The sequence below is a fragment of the Myotis nattereri genome (genome assembly GCF_964212035.1).
Source record: "Myotis nattereri genome assembly, chromosome: 9".
NCBI classification, from domain to species: Eukaryota; Metazoa; Chordata; class Mammalia; order Chiroptera; family Vespertilionidae; genus Myotis; species Myotis nattereri.
Window position 1 is genome coordinate 81,198,642 of NC_138084.1, and position 20,399 is coordinate 81,219,040.

Genomic DNA, 20,399 nt, shown 5'->3' on the forward strand with positions numbered 1-20,399 from the left:
TCAATTTATTGGGGGTTTTTTTTTAAATATGCTTTTTTGTTAATTTCTGGAGAGAGAGATAGAAACATTGATGAGAGAGAAACATGGCTGCCTCCTGCACACCCCCTACTGGAGATCAAGCCCACAACCCAGGCATGTGCCCTGACCAGGAATCGAACCAGCAACTCTTTGGTACATGCTCAACCATTGAGCCACACTGGCCAGGCACTACTACTACTACTACTTTCTCTAGTGTGAGAGTGAGAATAGAAAAATTGATTTAAGAAGCTTCTACTAGAAGAGTATACAGAGTTTTGTAGGCTGTTTTTATGAAAATGTTTGTGCAGTGTTACTAATAAATTTGAAAATCTATATTAATGCTAAAAAGCAGAACTTCTTAGAATAGAATTCAAGATGAGTTGTTTTAGTTATTTTTATTGGTTTTCTCTGTTCTCTATATTTGTGATTGGTAGTTGGCTTATGTGGGAATAGCCATACATTTTAAAGATTAAAATACTGCATTGTATTTAGCTAATAACCCCTTTGGGGTATGACAGAGCTTCATTAGCAGTTACGAAAACAGAAAAATCATGGCACAGTGTCCGGTAGAAAACTTTCTTTATTGATGTCAGTCCTCCCTTCATCGAGTTACTTATTTCTTGAGTTGGGCTTCATCTTCGCCTCCAGTTTAGCCAGATGGGGCCCTGAGTCATGAAAGAATCAAAGGTTGAAGGCGCTTTTAAATTCTTACACCTGATTGTGCCTAACCCCGGAAACTTCATGAGTGGCTGTGATTATGCAAATAATAACCCTCCAGCTCCTCCCATTTTAGATTCTGACATTTACAACAGGACTGTTGCCAGAAAGATGTATGTGATGTGCTTCTTTTCCTGCTAACACTTTAACCCATTCTTAACTACTAACAGCCGAGCCAATGCAAGTTTCCGAATTGAGGCTGGATGCTAAATTTGACCCCATAATATCTATCTTGGCTTGTTTAGAAAGCAAAGAATTGTCACTGTCACTGTAAAGGGTCATTACCTTGAAAACACGCCTTTCAGGTTCGCCACCCTTTAAGGTGCAGTCATTGGGCATCTGAACCGTCACTGTGAACCCAGCTCAGTGCTGGCTGTTTGTGCTCAGTCCCTCGCAGACCTGCAGCAGCAGGAAGAGGAGACCTACGCGGACGCCTGCGATGAGTTCCTGGACCCCATCATGAGCACCTTGATGTCTGACCCTGTGGTGCTGCCGTCCTCCAGAGTCACCGTGGACAGGTCCACCATCGCCAGGCATCTGCTCAGGTACGCCCGGCCGCAGGCAGCCTCGGGGCAGGCGGACGGCCACTGCTGCACCTTTTCTCCCAGCTTTCTGATCACGGTGTGGTGCGCCCCGTAGGTGCCGGAGATGACTGACTGTTAATGTGATGGGGAGGCATTGGTGGAGGTGTTTCACTTGATTGTTAAGGATTTAAACATTCAAAACAAGAAACCTTGTTGTGAAATACTGGTCTAACCTTATCTATTCCTTCCTTAAGGAAATAATTTGTTAACATGCTATAAAATATTTTAACCTGGAGTCTGAGTGGATTTAAATTGCTTTAATGTTATAAAAATATAAAAGGCAGGGGTGTCTTTTTATTATTCAGGCTTTAAACTGTATTCATCCCACGGGTTAACTCACATCTCCCGCTGCTGCTGCTGCCGGTCGTGGTGTCCAGGGGGCTCCCGGCTGCCTCTCTCAGGGCAGCATTGCCTAGAAAGGGCCTGAGAGACTTGCCTGTTTAAAATGAAGTTATGGAAGTTGACCCAAATTTAAGGAAATACAATTTTTAAATATTGGGGGAAAAGGATTTCCTATTTCATGGTATTTGGTATTAAGTATTCACTATATGCATGATGCTGTGCTAGGTGGGACATCTTTTCAAAGTGTGAGTGAAAATTTACATTTTATTGGGGCCTCAGAATAAAAAGGAGAAGATATACCAGCCCTTAAAGTATGTTATAAACCTTCCTACCTCTCAGGAAGCCATGATCTGCATCTACTTGGATAGCAGTCAGCTGACTGGGTCAGGTGTCCATTCACAAGGCTTTATCCCCTGACATCTCCTTCTGTTTTGAGAGCCTGTCACTAAAACTAAGCTCTTCCTGCTGACGTGAGTGTGCAGGGTCTCCAAAGAGGGAAACTGAATCGGATATCTGAACAATGTTGAAATAAAGTTTGTTTAGAAGCAGAAAGACAAAGTAGCTAAATAATCTGAAAAGGGAAAAAACCTCCTGAATCATTCTTTCTAACCTCAATTCAGCACTTCATTCAAATGCACTCTAGCTTCAGTCTCCAAGTAAGATCCCAAGTAGTTTTGGCTTAGGATGTTAGAACTGATGAAAATAACCCCATTTTCCTTTCTCTCTTTGTCCCAGTGACCAAACAGATCCCTTTAACCGGAGCCCCCTCACCATGGACCAGATCCGGCCAAACACGGAACTAAAAGAAAAAATCCAGCGGTGGCTCGCAGAGAGGAAACAACAGAAGGAGCAACTTGAATAAATACTGCGACCTAAGCCGCCAAAACCAACCCCAGAGTGAAGATAAACAGTTGTTTGTGACTTCTCTTCGGTTCTGTTCCTTTCTTTCTTTCTTTCTTTCTCTTTTTTTGCTAAATTGGAGAACTGCTCTTGCTCAGATTATGATAATTAAGATTCCTAAGAACTTGACAAGGCTCTCCTAGCTTACAGGGTATAATTATACCCCACCAAGCCTGGAAATCATCACTAATTTTTACCATTTGTTCCTCTCCCTATTCCTTCTTCTCCCCTTTCCTACCTTAAATTATATTAATTCCCACTGCTAAAACTTCCTGCCACCTTTCTGTTTTTCTTCCAAGAACTGCTCAGACATCTTTGGTGAGCACTGCTTTGAAGTATATGATGTCACATATTTCAGTGACAGCTGATATCGTTAAAAAGCCCTGTGTTCTCAAGGTACTGACGAGTCTTCGAGGCCCCGACTTCAGCTCTTCTTTTGTACAGCTCTGCAGTATTAAGGGTAACCTTCCACATCAAAGCAGGTAGCTACGCTTGAGTACACTGTGAGATGATAGATGAGATGAAAAAAGAAAGGAATCTTATGCAATTCTGTTGATAGCTCTTAATTTTGTATTATCTCCATAACTCAGAGACATGGTAGAGGACAAACACTGTCCCATGGGGTTGTCATTACCACAGAACCCCTACAGTAGTTTGGGGAGGACTCACAGGATAAACTTGCAGTTTTGATACTATCCAGAAAATTCTGAGGTGAAACAATAAAAGAGGCTATTGGACCCAATTTAGCTTATGGAAATCTGTTGCTAAGTAGAGAAGTTGGTTAACAAATATCGTAAGCAAGAAAAATGTCATTTTAAGACACTAATATCAACAGTATATCTCAGTATATATACACCATGTGTTTTTTTATATTGGCCTAGTGTAAACTGAGTTCCACTTTAAATCGTCTCTTCCATGGTAAGGTATTTACAGTATGTGGCCACTCACACACTTTCTAGATAAAATTCCGAGACTGTGAAATGTATATAGTTAATGTTTGAGCTTGTGACCTGAATCCCAAGAACTGCTTCTAACTCAGCCTAGGTCAGCAGTTAACAAAGGAATTTGAGGACAGCGTTGCCCACAAACCATTTTAAATAGCAGCTTAGCCCCGTATAGTTAATAGGTGGGTGGGCCCCCACTTTTACAAGTTGAGCTTGAGCTCCCTACTCAGCTGTGCAGCTTACATGCTAAGTGAGGCACATTCCCCTCTGGACTGTCTGTACCACTGTCCCTCTAAGCCAAGATAACCTAAGTGACAAGAAGAAGGGTGTGATCTGGAAACGGTCATTGCTTCATTTAGAGGACATTATTAACCATGGCATCTTTCAAATAAGATGTCAATTTCATGATATTCCAAGTTTCTGTCACCAGCCCTTGATATGTTTTTGATGGTTATCAACTGGAAAAAAAACAATGAGAGGGCATCCCACACTAGATTAAAGATGTTGCCTATTGCTGTGCAAATGCCAGAACATCAGATAGGAATTCAGTGTTGCCTCCTAGGCCTTGAAGGCATGGGTTGACAGAATTTGTTTATTTCCTTAAAATAAGCTTCATGTCATATTTATTAGCCTCCTTTACTGAGAATGAACTGTGTATACAATAAGCTTCTACCACCTTGCATTATCTTCCCAGCCCAAACACATAGGATGTTTTCTTTAAAAGACCAGGTTTTTATAGGAGAAATTTAGAGGGAAAATGGGCACAAAACCTCAAAAGGCAGCGTTCCCAGCAGCTTTCTAGTCAACAACCTGTATGTTTGTATCTGTATATGTATTCCACGTGTCTTCAGATTGTAAGCCTTTTCTGGCAAGCTTTTTTTTAATTATTAAAGCCCTTTTCCTGAAATTTATGAATCGCTATAGCACCATTAATGCTGCTGAATGTCTTAAACTCATTACATAGGCAAGTGCATAGCCACTACTGGTAAGAAACCATGTAATTTAAGAACATCCAAAAATGAGACTAAAAGTTATCATTTTGGTACAACGCAGTGCATATATGCACTTGGAAGCTTGAAGAGGTATTTTGTTATCTGGAACTAAAAACCAGCTCAAAATCTATAAGAGCAGACTCTCTGACATACCTAGTTTGATGTGTTGGCTTTGCTGGAGTATGATAGGAAAGTGGAGACTCTAATCAGCTCTAATAGTGCTTACTAAGAGGGTAATACTGAACTTAGGAAATTTAATAGGTTTCATCAAATAATCTGTTTTTTTTAAATGGATATGTAAAACCTGAAAGAAACTTTAAAGGTTTCACACTCTACAACAGCTTTATTCCTTTATTTGATGCTGGTTGTGAAGCAGCCATTGCACAGAGCGTAAGTGTACTGGGTGCCTTTACCAGCCGGGGCAGATGCTGCACTGTTGATGACATGAGTACGTAATGCACATGCTCTACCTGCTACACAGGAAACGAACTTAAAGACAAAAAAATAAGAACAAAAAGGTTGACTGAAATAAAACTTGATGGACATAACTGTGTTCTGAAACATTCCAGGAAGGCTATTTCTTGTCAAACTCACCTGGGGGTATTTGTTCAAAGCTTGTATGTAATAAATGAATTCCTAACTTACAACCTTTGTCATCACTTCGTTTATGACAGTATTAAAAGCTCACAGCAGTTTCAGACTGTGACCTGGCTGACCTAATCTGCCTGAGCAGTTAGCCTCTGGATCCTGTAGTCATCTTGGAAGGGGAGTCTCCTAATCAGTTCGCTTTGGGCTCACTCTTTATCTGGCCTACACCCCACGTCTTTCAATCATTTACTGCAGGGGTCCTCAAACTATGGCCCACGGGCCACATGCGGCCGCCGAAAATGTTTATCCGGCCCGCCGGGTGTTTTTGCCGCTGCTGTGTGCATAGGAATTAGTTCATAGTTTTTTTTTAAACTATAGTCCGGCCCTCCAACGGTCTGAGGGACAGTGAACTGGCCCCGTTTAAAAAGTTTGAGGACCCCTGATTTACTGTCATGTTCCCTTGCCCCGTGTTTCTGTACCCTCTGCCGTGCAAGACTCAGCCTAGGTTAACCCAACCATTCCCCTGTTCCAGTATCCAAAGTACAGGCCATTGTTGGAGAAAAATGACACCATCTTTACCATCAACTTGTGGTTTCTAACATTGCCCAAAAGCCTTTGTGTCCGTAACTTCAACAGCTATTCCAAACTCCAACCTCTTTTCTCAAAGCCTCACCCTTCACACTCAGATGACCTTGCTTTCTAATTCACTAGAAAAATACACTTAGATTTTCACTCTCGCCCTGACCGCTTTGGCTCAGTGGATAGAGTGTCGGCCTGCGGACTCAAGGGTCCCAGGTTCGATTCCGGTCAAGGGCATGTACCTGGGTTGCGGGCACATCCCCAGTAGGGGTTGTGCAAGAGGCAGCTGGTCGATGTTTCTAACTCTCTATCCCTCTCCCTTCCTCTCTGTAAAAAAAATCAATAAAATATATTTAAAATATATATATATAATTTTTTCACTTTCAAACATTCTCTCCCATCATCCCCCTGTGAGGAAGGCCCACCTTCCCAAGGCTGATCCCTCCAGCCTGCTTTCATGCCTCATCAGGACGTCAGCCCCTTCTCTATCCCCCGTTTCTCCCTTGACTTCCACATCCCTGTGTGGCTTTCTGACTTGTTTTCCTTTACAGCCATGACTCTTCATTCATTCACTCTGACTTCTAATCTTTTGAAACTGCTCCAGCTAATGTTTCCATATTGCCGTCTCAACGTCCCCATCCTTAACTGACTTCTCTTTAGTGTAAGGCAGCTGAACCACCCACCGAAATCCTGCCCTGGGCTCCTGGTTTTTCTTGCCACCGCTATTCCATCAGTCCAAGTTTTCCTTCTCAGGCCTCCCGGGCACCTCAGACAGTTTTTCAAGTGCCACGTCCCTACTACATGCTTTCTTCCTGTCATGCTCAACTCTAAAGCTTCAACTCTGTAGTAGGTAGTCGTCCAGGTAGCCATCCATTCACCCTTCTCCAGGGCAGCAGCACGCCGAATCCGATTCTGCTGTCTGCACTGCAACCTCTTCAGATCCCGGCTCTGCCATTCATCGCTACGCGGCCATTTATCAGATGAGGACACTACCCAATTTACAGCTTTATATCAAAATGCCAGGCACACCGGGAATCCTCAGTAAACGTGGTTTTGTTCCTCCTATCTGCATAGTTTCCGCGGCTGGTTAGGGAGTTGGGGGAATAGGATTCCAATCCTTTTAAGAGGACGAGGGGGAACCGGAATTCCAGCTAAAGAAAGGCTCTGCCCCGGACTTGACATGTTTGGCCAGGAGCCTCTCTGGCTCTGTAGAGCGTTCGAGTTGGCCTGAAAGGGTCAGCGCAAGCCCTCATCCCCTAAGTTCTCCAAAGCCCTTGGGCGGGAGAGTGGAGGCGGGTCCGGGGTGCCGCTCGGCGCACGCACCTCTCCTCCGCTCGCCATCTTCCGGCTCCGGGCGGCGGGGCGGAAGCGTGGAGGACGGGTCCACTGAGCCGCAGGACGCATGCGCCTCCTCTCCCTTCGCCGTCTTCCGGCTCCGGGCGGCGGGGCGGAAGCGTGGAGGACGGGTCCAGAGAGCCGCAGGACGCATGCGCCTCGTCTCCCTTCGCCGTCTTCCGGCTCCGGGCGGCGGGGCGGAGAGTGGGGGGGTGGGTCCAGAGAGCCTCAGGGCGCATGCGCTGCATTCCGGCTCCGAGCGACTGCCCCAAGAAGTGCCTGCTCCCCCGGGAACCCTGGGTTCTCCTCGAAGACTCTCGCCCTTCCGTGCCCACTCTCCTCTGTGGCTGAAGAAGCTACATTCACCAGCTGGATTCCGGAAGGGCCGTGGGACATCTAAATATCGTGGGCCGGCGCGAGGAGGACGGCCTGACCTTGGACGCGGAGCGGGGTCCTTCGGCGGGTCCTTGCGAGGGTGACATTCAGCCGGAGGTTCGGGCTGCAGTGTCCCTCCCGGCGCCATGGCCCAGTTTGTCCGGAACCTCGCGGAGAAGGCCCCCGCGCTGGTGAACGGTGAGCGCAGCGGGGCCTGCCCTGGCGGTGGGCGCCGAGGGCCCGCGGGCCGCCGCTGCCCTGGGGTCGGATATGGGGAGCGTGGCTCTGTGGGGACATCGGGGAAAGGGGGCCGCGGTGTGGGAAAGGACGAAAGGGCCTCGTCAGCCTGTCCGCTTGGCGTCTGCAGAAGTCCTTCAGGCTGCGTGAGTTATTGAACGTTGGCTTTGCTTTCTGTACCGGCCAGCTTCTGGGAGGGTTTTTTAAATGCATATTTTTAATGGTTCCAGAGAGAGAGACATCGGTGATGAGAGGCTCATTGACTGGCTGCTTCCCGCACGCCCCGCACCGCGGTCGGACCGGCAGCCCTGCCTGTGCCTGACCGGGATGCCCTCCTGGTTCGGGGTCGGTGCTCAGCCGCGGAGCCACGCCAGCTCTGGGAGGATGTTTAGGGGGCATTGGCTTCAGGGACGAGGATCCCTGCCCCAGTGAGCATACAAACGGCCGTAAGCCAGGCTGACTCCCGCAGCGTCGCACTCACGGGTGTCCTGTTGGAAGAAGCGGCGGCACCGGGACCCCGCGCGGGTCCGCGCTCCCGCCGCGCGCTGGCGGCCAGCGGCTCGCTGTCCCGGGGCGAGGCCGCTTCTCGGACGCGGGTGTCCCGTCCGCGCGGAGCGCGGGTCTGAGGAGCTGGCGCGCACACTGGATTATGAAATGCGAATAGGTTTTTAACGTACACTGTTATTGGAATTTTCTGCTCTTCTCCCCTGCCTCTCCTCCGTCGGCAGACAAGCCGTGAGGGATGGAAGGCCTTCCGGCGGCAGGCGCTGTCAGTAGCTGTTCTCCTGGTTATGTCAGCAGTCCGCACATCTCCCAAAGCTCTGCAGTTTCACATAAGTGAAAGGAGAAGGAGCAAGGGTTTCATTCTTTGGACTTCGGATGATATGAGGCAGAATTTTTTTAAGTTTCAAGTGGCTTTCAGATCATTTAGATTGTGGGTGTTGGTGAAATGCAAACGAATTTTAATAAAATCTAAAAATAAAGGCAGTACAAAAATAACTTTATCATGAAATAGGTAAATTTTTTACTATTTTGAATAATTGAAAGATAATGGTGGCTATTCTTGCAAAAGTACTCAGAAAGGAGAAGTCAAATGGGGTCAGAATGTGAACGTGGAAATATATTTGCTTTATAATATGGCTCAGCTTATTAAATGTGAATGTTAAATGTCTAATTAAAATTACTGTATCTGTTAATTCTCTTGGAGGACAAAGAATCTTACAAATTAAGTAATGTTAGCATTAAATTTCCCCACAAAGTTCAGAGTATCCTTTTTTTCCCTTTTTACTAAGCTTGATACTTTATTTGGATTTCACCCTTTTCTATTTAAATATATTTTTATTCACTTCAGAGAGGAAGGGAGAGGGAGAGATAGCAACATCAATGAGAGAGAAGCATTGATCCGCTGCCTCCTGCACACCGCACACTGGGATTGAGTCCGCGACCCAGGCGTGTGCCCTGACCTGGAATCGAACCCTGGACCCTTCAGTCTGCAGGCCAATGCTCTATCCACTGAGCCACACCGGCCAGGGCTCACCCATTCTTTCTTTTTTTTATTAATCTTTTTGTTACAAGAGCCAATCCAGGGTGCCGCATTGCATTTTGTCAATCTCCCTACCTCCTGTGGTGTGACAGTTTTCCAGTCTTTCCTTCCCTCTCATGACTTTGACAGTGTTAAGGTATCTGTAAGTATGTGTGTGTATCCTGTAAGGATGGTCTCCTATCTAGAGGTGTCTAATGTTTTTCTCGTGGTCAGTCTGGAGCTATGGGTTTTGAGAAAGAATCCCACAGAAGTGAAGTGCATCTGATCACAGGATGCATGTGATACCCACGTCACGTCAGTGGAGAAATGAGCTTTCATCGCTTGGTGAAGGTGATGTCCCCTAGGTCTCTTCACTGTAGGTATTTTTCCCTGTCCATACGCTATTGTTTACAAGCAAGTAACAGTCTAGCTAGCCCATGGTGTAAGGCAGGGGTGGGCAACCTTTTTTCTGCCGAGGGCCATTGGAATACTTATAAACTGCTTTATTAGATCAAACGTGTCATTAACTCACCCCTAATGCATTGGAAGGGCCAAAACAAATGATTTTGAGGGCCTATATGGTCTGGGTCAGACGTTCCCACCCCTGGAGTAGGGGCTGGGAGTAGCTGTGCCATCAGCAGGGAGTCCATCTCCTGGATGAGGAAGTACCTACATACATGTAAATGGAATTCTGAGAAAGATTTGTCTCTTTCCTGTTCATTTACCTGCTCAATCGCTTATTGTATGGACTCTGCATTTACTTCATACTCCATACCTCCAGAAGTATGTTCTTTGTTGTGCTCAGGTTGTTGCAGCTGTGACCGTTGAGAACTCTTCAGGTTGGCACCTCTGTCCTGACTGCCCCCTTTACTTCCTGGTACTAAAAGATGCCTCAGGCTCATTTTTTACTTTCCTTGCCCGAGCCTTAGAATCAGCCATTTCTCCAAGGAGCCCCTAGTTCCTTTTTACTGGACAATGTTTTTTTGAAACTAAAAGCTAAGCACTAGATATATTCCTTGCTATTAAATTATATCATTGTTCTAGGCCCTCTTGGTGAACAAGGGTATGTGTGTACACACTAAACCTTGTGTACACATGCATGTATACAACTAGAGGCCCAGTGCTCGGGTAGGGTCCCTAGGCCTGGCCAGTGATCAGGGCCAATCGGTGGGGTGATTGGGGGACCTCCTGCTGGCACCTGTCTTGACTGGCACCACCCTCTCACCGGCCCCAACCTGGGGGCAGCTTCTGCATTGAGCGTCTGCCCCCTGGTGGTCAGTGCTTGTCATAGCAAGCAGTCTTTCCGCAGTTTGGTCGATTTGCATATTAGGGTTTTATTATATAGGATTGTTTCTGTATGCATATGTTAAACATAAATTCATATGAATGTCTCCAACTCTCATCCAGTAACGTGGTATTTATTCTTGCTTTGCTTTTCTAGCTGTAACTTTTCTCCTAAAGAACACTGTTTGTGTACAGTCTACTGATTTTTTTTTTTTAAGGATGAAATTAATTAAATTTTAAAGAGTTACACAGACTTTGTACTTTTTTAAAAAATGTTTTTATTGATTTTTAAAGAGAGAGGGAGGGAGAGGGAGAAAAACATAATCAGCTGCTTCCCTCACACCCCCTAGTGGGGATGTGCGCTGACTGGGAATCAAACCAGCCACCTATCAGTGCACAGGATGATGCCCAACCAACTGTGCCACACTGGCCAGGACGGACACTGCACTTTCTGACAGCCCCATCTTCGGGTGTTTATCATTCTATTCAGAGCCATCGCCAAGAACTTTGTGTCTCCTTAAAGTTCCCATTGTCCTGGCTGCTAGTTGTTTGGAGTATTGTCCCAACACACCAAGGTTGCAGGTTTCATCACAGTCAGAGCACATGCAGGAATCAACCAACGAATGCATAAATAGTGGAGCAACAAATCGGTGTTTCCTCTCTCTCTTCCCCCTCCCTCCCCCACTCCCTCCTTCTCTCCCTTTCTCCATAAAATCAGTTTTAAAAAATATTTGCCCATAGCCTTAAGCACAGAGGATGAAGGAAATAGTAATTCTAAGAGTAGTGAAATACTAAACACAGGCAATTAATAATAGAAAAAGTACTAGAAGCTTTGAATCTATCTTTGAACAATAGACACTTTGTGGATGTTCATGCATTTGTGCTTTTATTACATTTGTCTTGTAATTTTTTTTTTTAATAAGATGCCTTCCTCTTGATGAAATCACTATCATAGTCTTATATCTACACACTGGTTGTTAAAAATCTTCTTTTCCTGAAATAGTAAATACTTTGAGGAATTGGTAATAGATTTGAGTTTTGGCAGCTCTTAACAATACAAGTAGGTTTTATTTTTATTATTTGTAATGTTTCGAAGGAGGATCAACTGTGCTTTTGTAATAGATTTAGTCCATCACGTATTGATAAGGATACCAAAAATGGATGCCAATGTACAATTCCATCTGGATTTATGGCCAGTATTGTGACAAGTTTTGTTTTGTTTTTTAATATATTTCTTTATTGATTTCAGAGAGAAAGGGAGAAGGAGAGAGAGAGAGAAACATCAATGATTAGAGAATCATTGAAGGGCTGCCTCCTGCACGCCCCCCACTGGGGATCGAGCCCGCAACCCAGGCATGTGCCCTTGGCCAGAATCAAACCTGGGACCCTTCAGTCCACAGGCTGATGCTCTATCCACTGAGCCAAGCCGGCCAGGGCACAAGTTTTAATCTTATTCTGAAGGATGCCATTCTGCATAGCTCCTTTCCTCCCCAACTGTACCTCTTCCCTCCACATTTTCTGTTCTCTCTACCAAGAAAGTGTTACATTACTGCTGTTCTCTTGTTTTTCAGTCCAACTTCTAATAACTTTACAGATAACTAGATTTGCCATCCTACATTTTATTATATGTAAATTGTCCCTTCAACCTGGAAGTTCGACCAGGGAGCGGGGCTGGTCAGCCAATTGCTTGCAGCCCCACCCCTGATCGGCTCCCCACCAACCCCGATCAGGGGCAGGGTTGGCCAGCCAACCTCCCATGTCCACTCCCTGCCTGTGCACAAATTTGTGCACCAGGCCTCTAATTCATAAATAAATAAAGTAACAGTACTTGCTGCCCACTGGTGAAGTCTGGCAAAATTGAATGCTTCCTGCCTGATTGAACTTCCTTGTGACAAAGGTGTTCTGCATCTTTAAAAGGCCCTTATGACCAGGGAGCCGCCTTGACCTTCATGCCGGCGCACATTTGATGCAGCCATGAGTGGCTGTGATGCCTGAATAAACATGTGTCCAGCCCGTACATCTGCTGCTTTCGGTCTCTGGTGAGCTCATCCTGTTGTGTTTGTTCTGTTTTCCAGCTGCTGTGACTTACTCGAAGCCTCGATTGGCCACATTTTGGCACTATGCCAAGGTTGAGCTGATTCCTCCAACCCCTGCTGAGATCCCTACAGCTATTCAGAGCTTCAAAAAAATAGTCCGGAGTGCTCAGACTGGTAGCTTCAAACAGCTCACCGTTAAGGTAACTGTGCTAAATGAAAACGTCTGGCCCTGGCCAGGTGGCTCAGTTGGTTGGTGCGTCATCCAGTACACCAAAGGGATGCGGGTGCCATCTTCAGTTGGGGTGCAAACAGGAGGCAGCCAATTGATATTTCTCTCTCTGCAATCAATTTTTTTTTTTAAATATCCTCAGGTGAGGGTTAATTAATTAACTAATAGCATATGCATAACAGAAAATGTCTTCCCTTGGGATTTTTCTGATTGTTTTGATTAATACATGTATTTCCCAGTAAGGCTGAAAGTAACATAATGAGAGATAATCTCTTGACTGCTGATTGATTGGGCTGTTCTGTATCTTACTTTTCTATTGCTGTAACAAAGAAGTGAGTGTTTTTCTGGGCAGCATTTTTCTCTTCCTGTTTTGGTGAGTGCGCTAACATAGAAGGGCTTACTTTGCTCACTCTACTTGTTTTCATCTGTAGTCGGAACTATTCTCAATTTGGTGAAAAGATCTCTTAGAATATATCACAAGCAGGTAGCTAACATTCACATGAAAGATAAAAATATCAAAACCTAACAAGCATATAATATGCTATAAAGGATTATTGAATTGTGTGAAGATAAAATTAAAAATTATAAGAATTTGAAACTTGTGTTTTATTTTTTTCTAGTATATTTTTATTTCAGTGAGGAAGGGAAAGGGAAAGAGAGACAGAAACATTAATGATGACAAAAAACCATTGATTGGCTGCCTCCTGCATGCCCCACACTGGGGATCGAACCCTAACCCAGGTTGGGGAATTGATCCATGACCTCCCAGTTCATAGGTGGACGCTCAACCACTGAGCCAGGCCAGCCAGGCTGGAACTTGTGTTGTATGTTTGCTTGCGTGATTGAAGCATAGGACAAAAAACCCTAAATAACTAAATTATTGTTGACTTAAGAAACTACATCCTGGAAAATACGAATATTTTTTTCAGGAAATTTCCAGTATTTCTGATCTAATTTGAAGGGGAAGGGTATTTTTTTCAATTAGACTTTCAAGATCCATATTTGCACTTACATATAATAGTGCTTTCTGGAACTATCTATTTTTCTCTTCAAGGCAGTAAAACACTGATTTGTGAAACTGAATAATTACTAAATACAAGAGTTAAGGCAAATAATAAGTGCATAAAAATGATGTCTAAAGGAGAAGAACCGAGTCTTTTATTTTTCAACAGATTTTTCTCTATCAGAAATGTCATTTCAGAGACTTGCCTTCTTCCCATAGCCATCCTTTCATGAATGCCCTGTCTTAATGTGTCAGCTGTTTCCAGGATGTGGGTTGTTGTGGAGCTCATAAAGTGTCTCATAAACTAATAATGAAAGTGTTAAGTCAGTTGAGATCTTTAAAGGCTGCTTAAAAGAATTTATAAGCTCTGAACTACTTACCTTACATAACTGATTTCAGGGCTTCTCAGCAGTTGAACAGCATCAGTCATTCTTGACTTTGACTAAAACTGCTCTGATTTTATGGCATCCTTATGTTCTCTGTCACTTAATCCTATAAAATAATAGTTTTAAATGTGTAACAAAAAGATGTACATTAAAGTTTATGCTTCCTTTTTTGTCTCCCCCCCACCCCCCCAGGAAGCTCTGCTGAATGGGTTGGTGGCCACTGAGGTGTGGATGTGGTTTTATGTCGGCGAGATCATCGGCAAGCGCAGCATCATTGGCTATAATGTTTGAAAACCAATCTTTACCATCTGGGATTTTTTTTGGTTTATTATTTGAATATTCTTGGACCATGAGTGATCAGAACGGTATTTGAATAAAAAGAGATATGTCAAAATCAATGTTTTCTGTATCAGACAACTGCATGGGAAGGTCATAATTTCTCTTGATATTTGGTTGGATTGTGTTTTGCTTTAATAATAATTACTAGAGCTCTAAATACATGTCTTTGTTTACCCTGAAATATGGAAAGCATCTAAGTGAATATACCAACCTGGTACATAATATTTATGAGGATAACATTTTAATTTGAAGGTGGCAAATATGACATTTTACTTCCAGAAAAGTTGAAGAAAAGGCCTTGAGAAAATGAGAATTTGCTGCAGTAGGAGAAATAGTATTAACTTGTATTAGAGTTAAACCAGTAGTTAAAGGATAAAATTTGGATTGTTTCTCTTTGCTGAAGTCAGAGGAAGACCTTTTGACAACCCCTATGTCTATAAATATTGGGGTATTTGATGAGGTATTTTTTTTCTTTATGACATCTTTAACACTAAGACAGTGGGTAAGAACCATGACCAACATTTGTAATCTAATCTTGATATCTATATCATTATTAATCTATCTCATTTTATGATTTTTAGAACCTGTCTTTGCTAAAATACTCTATGGATATTTAAACAAGTTTATAATTTAGTATCATCCATGGATCTGAAAAGTATGTTATGTCCTAAAATAACTAGAAGTGAATAGTTATCAGTCTATCATCTTAAGCAATAGTATTGAGGATATAGGAGAGACATTATAATCATTCATTGGCTTTTTTTGGGGGGGGGGGGGGGTCTTTGAATGGCTCACTGGTACCTTCTGAATCCATTATAACTCCTGCAGCCCCTGCAAAACATGCAGTACCAGCTGCTGGTAACCAAAGCATCACGCTCACAATGTAGCATTCACCCCTTACTAGTATTCATGTTTATCCTGTCAGCCCCAAATGTACCCACTGCAATTAGAACACCGCTGCTTTAGCTTTATAAGTGACTAGAGGCCCGGTGCACAAATTCATGCATGGGTGGGGTCCCTCGGCCTGGCTGGCAATCAAGGCCTATGCGGGGGGTGGGCCCAGCCGCTGGGAGGGACCGCAGGAGGTTGGCTGGCCATTTTGGGGGTGGGAGGGAAGCTGCAGGAGGTTGGCCAGCCAGGAGGAAGGGCCTTGGGAGGTTGGCTGGGGGAACGCACTGACCACCAGGGGGCAGCTCCTACATTGAGCTTCTGAACCCCCTGGTGGTCAGTGTGTGTCATGGCAACTGGTCAACCGGTTGTAACAGTCACTTAGGCTTTATATAGATAAACTGTCCATAGAGATTGCTACTCTGCTGGGATATAAAGCAATGTCTAACACTACTTGTACAATAGATAAGAGATGGTCCAAATTGAAACTACCTCTTTTCAAAAAGCACTCCATAACTTTTTATCCTCACCTGAGGATATGGGGTATTTTTTCCATTGACTTTTTTTTTTTTTAACTTGATTTTAGCAAGAGAGGAAGGGAGAAAGATATAGAGATAGAAACATCGATGAGAGGGGAACATTGGTTGGCTTCCTCCTGCAAACCTCTACTGGGGATCAAGCCCATACCCAGGCATGTGCCCTTACTGGAAATCAAACCCATGACCTTTTGGTTCATGCATGGGTTGACGCTCAACCACTGAACCACACTGGCCAGCCTCCATTGATTTTGAGAGTGGAAGAGAGTAACATTGATATAAGAGAGACATGTCAGTTGGAAATCTCCGAACAGGGATCCAACCTGCAACGTAGGTATGTGCCCTGACTGAGAATCAAACCTGTGACCTTTTGGTGTATGGGATGATGCTCCCACCAACTGAGCCACACTGGCAGAGCACATTCAATATCTTAAACATTCATAGCAGAAGACTAAAAAGACATTGACTACTACAGTAGTGGTGATCTTTATGAATTTCTCTTTCATGTAATATTAAAATTAACTAAAAATCTTGATTTTATATGTAACTAAGTGGCCCAGTGCATGGATTTGCGCACATTGAAAGGAAATTAACTAGAAGAAATATTTTAATATCGCTATTCGCCCTTTATAATAGAAGTATCAACCAAATTCACGATTAACAATGACAGATCGAAACATATGCAATTGGCGCCAGCAAGAGCTTTATATGTATCGCACATGCGCGAGTCAACATCTATTTTTAAATTGTGCGTGTCATATGTACCAGCCATCAGTCACTTAGCCTTTTATATACAGAGATGTGATCTTTTTATTTTTTAAAAAATATTTTTATTGATTTCAGAGAGGTAGGGAGAGAAAGAAACATCAGTGATCACGAAGAATCACTGATTGGCTGCCTCCTGCCCACCCCCTAATGAGGATCGAGCCCGTAACCCGGGCATGTGCCCTTGACTGAAATCAACCTGGGACCCTGGGTCTGCAGGCCAATGCTCCATCCACTGAGCTAAACTGGCCAGGGCTGTGTTTTTTTAAACCACATGGTCACCCCAGAAAGTTTTCAGAATGAGCATTTACTACTCACTCCACTGTTGGCTTCTTCCTCCTTTGCCCTAACAGCTCTCCTCTGATGTACGGTGGCTAATCCTGCAGGTACAGAATTTTCATAGGTTAAGATGGCAGCGGCTCTTCCAGGTGGCCATTTCACAGCCGGTTCCTTTTTGGCTTCCTAAACCCCAAGGGTACTGTCTTCTAGTGGAGAAGTGAAGGCTGTCTCACTGAACTGGTGTGTGCCAAGAGTTCACAGCAATGGCTCAGGCCTCAGAAATGCATTGTGCACCTCAAAGCCCTGGTACTGTGCTAAGTGGTAGAGGCATTCGTGACCAAGACTATATATGTAACTGTTTCACAAGAGTGGTCAGCTGGGACGTGATTAAGTGTGCAGTTAGTCACATGACATGCTGTCCTGAGGGGAGTGCTTGAAAGGGGCTAACCCAGACTTGAGAAGGGTGCTCAAGAGACTGTTAAAAGAACTGATCATGGAAGGACCCCAGGAAAGGAAGATTAGCCAGAAGCATGGCACCGGCAGGCGGAGCAGCCTGTGCGGAAGTCTGCACATGGAGGTTCTGAAAGAAGGCAAGCATGGCTGAATGCCAGGTTCAGAAGAGAGTAGTAAGACCAGAGATGCTGGAGACCAGGGCATGAAGTACACGTGCTATATGAAAGAGTGGATTTTTAAAATAAGGACAGTGACTGGAATGCCATCGGAGGACTGACGAGCACAATCCCTACCTGTTTCTGTAGTCTTAACAGCAAGTGGCGATTCAGTCCAGGTCACAAGCTGGATAGAAACCTGCTTGGGGTACATGAAGTGGCCTGCGTTTTCCTCACTGTATAGAAACATACTGCGTAGTAGACATGAGCGAGAGTGTCGTTGCTCAAGTTCAAGCCAGTTAGGCAAATAGTCACTATGGTCCAAAGGTATAATTCCTACGGAAATCACTATAGAAAAATAAATTTTTTAACAATATTTCAACAGTGAAGACTTCTCTGTTTATTTCTTTATTAATCCTCACCCAAGGATACATTTTTTCCATTGATTTTGAAAGGGGGAGAGAGAGAAACATTGATGGGAGAAAGACATCGATCAGCAAAGCCCTTTTATGAGGTTTTCATTTATAAGGCCACATGGAATGTGAAACTGTCCACATTGCATGCTTAATCTTGTGCATGCAACATTATTCTCAGCATTATTCTCCTTGGATACGTTTCCACTCATTTCTTCCATGCCTAAGTATTGGTTCTGCCATGATTTCTAAGGATAGCTCAATACTATTTACCTTGTTAATCCTCACCCGAGGATATTCTTTCCATTGATTTTTCAGAGATAGTGGAAGGGAGGCAAAGAGAGAAAGAAACATCTATGTGAGGGAGGCACATGGATGGATTGCCTCCCACATGCAACTCAATAGGATCAGGGATGGAACCTGCAACCCAGGTACGTGCTCTTGACCAGGAATTGAACCTGCACCCCTTTGGTGTACAAGCTACACTCTAACCATTTAACCATACTGGCCAGGGCAATACTATTTACTTTTTTAATATTTCAATTTGTATAGTACTTTACCTTTTCAAAGCACTTGCACTGACTCATTTAGCCTTCAGACATCCTCTGAAGCTTGAGGGCTAAATGACAGACCCATTTAACAAGTTAGGAAACAAGCACAGAAACATGATTTAACTAGGATCCTGTGAGTTTTAAGCACTGGAACCACTAACGGCCAGGTGATGATTCCATGTTGTAGTTCCCCTGACTACTCCTGATATCTTCACAGTTCACTCTGTATTCCTGTATACTCTCAGTCCTGTCTTGCCCTACTATCAAGCCAGTTAAGCTTTATTGTCCCAACAGATGTCAGCTTACCTAATTTTTTTTAAATAAATCTTTATTGTTCAGATTATTACAGTTGTTCCTCTTTTTCCCCCCATAGCTCCCCTCCACCCGGTTCCCACCCCACCCCATGCCCTTACCCCCCCCCCCCGCCACTGTCCTCGTCCATAGGTGTACGATTTTTGTCCAGTCTTTTCCCGCACCCCCTACACCCCTTTCCCCCCGAGAATTGTCAGCCCACTTGTTTTCTATGCCCCTGATTCGATTCTATTTACCAATTTATTCTGTTCGTCAGATTTTTTATTCACTTGATTTTTAGATTCACTTGTTGATAGATATGTATTTGTTGTCACTTTGTTGTTCCTAATTTTTATCTTAACCTTTTTCTTCTTCCTCTTCTTAAAGAATACCCTTCAGCATTTCATATAATACTGGTTTGGTGGTGATGAATTCCTTTAGCTTTTTCTTATCTGTGAAGCTCTTTATCTGTCCTTCAATTCTGAATGATAGCTCTGCTGGGTAATCTTGGTTGTAGGTTCTTGCTCTTCATCACTTTGAATATTTCTTGCCACTCCCTTCTGGCCTGCATGGTTTCTGTTGATAAATCAGCTGACAGTCGTATGGGTACTCCCTTGTAAGTAACTAACTGTTTTTCTCTTGCTGCTTTTAAGACTCTCTCTTTGTCTTTTGCCCTTGGTATTTTCATTATGATGTGTGTTGGTGTGGTCCTCTTTGGATTCCTTTTGTTTGGGGTTCTCTGCGCTTCCTGGACTGGTAAGTCTGTTTCTTTCACCAGGTAGGGGAAGTTTTCTGTCATTATTTCTTCAAATAGGTTTTCAATATCTTACTCTCTTCTTCTGGCACCCCTATAATTCGGATGTTGGTATGCTTGAAGTTGTCCCAGAGGCTCCTTGCACTATCTTCATATTTTTGGATTCTTTTTTCTTTTTTCTTTTCCAGTTGGGTGTTTTTTGCTTCTTCGTATTTTAAATCTTTGACTTGATTCTTGGGATCCTCTAGTCTGCTCTTGGATTTCTGTATATTATTCTTTATTTTAGTCAGTGTATGCTTAATTTCTAATTGGTCCTTTTTCATGTCCTTGAAGGTCTCACTAAATTTCTCAGAGGTTTCTAGAAAATTCTTGAGTAACTTTATAACTGGCTTTGAACTCTATATCCAGTAGTTTGCTTTCCTCCATTTCTTTCATTTGTGACCTGTTTCTTCATCTCTGCATTTTGGCTGTTTCCCTGTGTTGATAGAGTGGCTTTGTGTGCTAGGTGTCCTATAGGGCCCAGTGGCTCAGCCTCCCCAATTACGTGAGAGGTGGACACTCTTGGTGCACCCTTTTGTGGGCTGTGTACACAGTCTTGTTGTAGTTAAACCTTGATTGCTGTTGGTATCACTGGGAGGAATTGACCTCCAGGCCAACTGGCTGTGAGGACCAGCTGTGTCTACAATGGAAGAGCTGCTGTGCAGGAGACACCCTTATGGGGCAGGACTTGCTTCAGTGGGGCTTTGGCGCTCACTGAGTCTGCCCCCTGAGTGTGTCTCTTATCAATGTGAAGAGTTGTAATCTGGATGGCCTCACTCTGACCACTGGGTAGACTGCCTCTTGGATCTCCAAGGTGGTGCAAAGTCAGCCACTGCCTGAAGCCACCCAGCAGGAGCTACAGAGA

General features: G+C 44.0%; 2 protein-coding genes across 2 annotated transcripts in view; both read left to right on the forward strand.

The window, feature by feature from the left end:
- Positions 1-5,142, forward strand: part of UBE4A (ubiquitination factor E4A) — a 58,784-nt gene extending 53,642 nt beyond the window's left edge. The window contains exons 19-20 of the mRNA XM_081098308.1: positions 1,123-1,280; positions 2,397-5,142. Coding sequence (XP_080954434.1) covers positions 1,123-1,280; positions 2,397-2,523 — 285 coding nt within the window. The 3' untranslated portion in view covers positions 2,524-5,142. The remainder of the gene's footprint in view (positions 1-1,122; positions 1,281-2,396) is intronic.
- Positions 5,143-7,119: 1,977 nt separating this feature from the next.
- ATP5MG (ATP synthase membrane subunit g) lies at positions 7,120-14,469 on the forward strand. The gene is made up of 3 exons (XM_081099921.1): positions 7,120-7,572; positions 12,493-12,653; positions 14,264-14,469. Exons 1-3 carry the CDS (start codon positions 7,521-7,523, stop codon positions 14,360-14,362), a joined length of 312 nt encoding a protein of 103 aa, XP_080956047.1. The 5' UTR covers positions 7,120-7,520; the 3' UTR covers positions 14,363-14,469.
- The last annotated feature ends 5,930 nt before the right edge of the window (positions 14,470-20,399 follow it).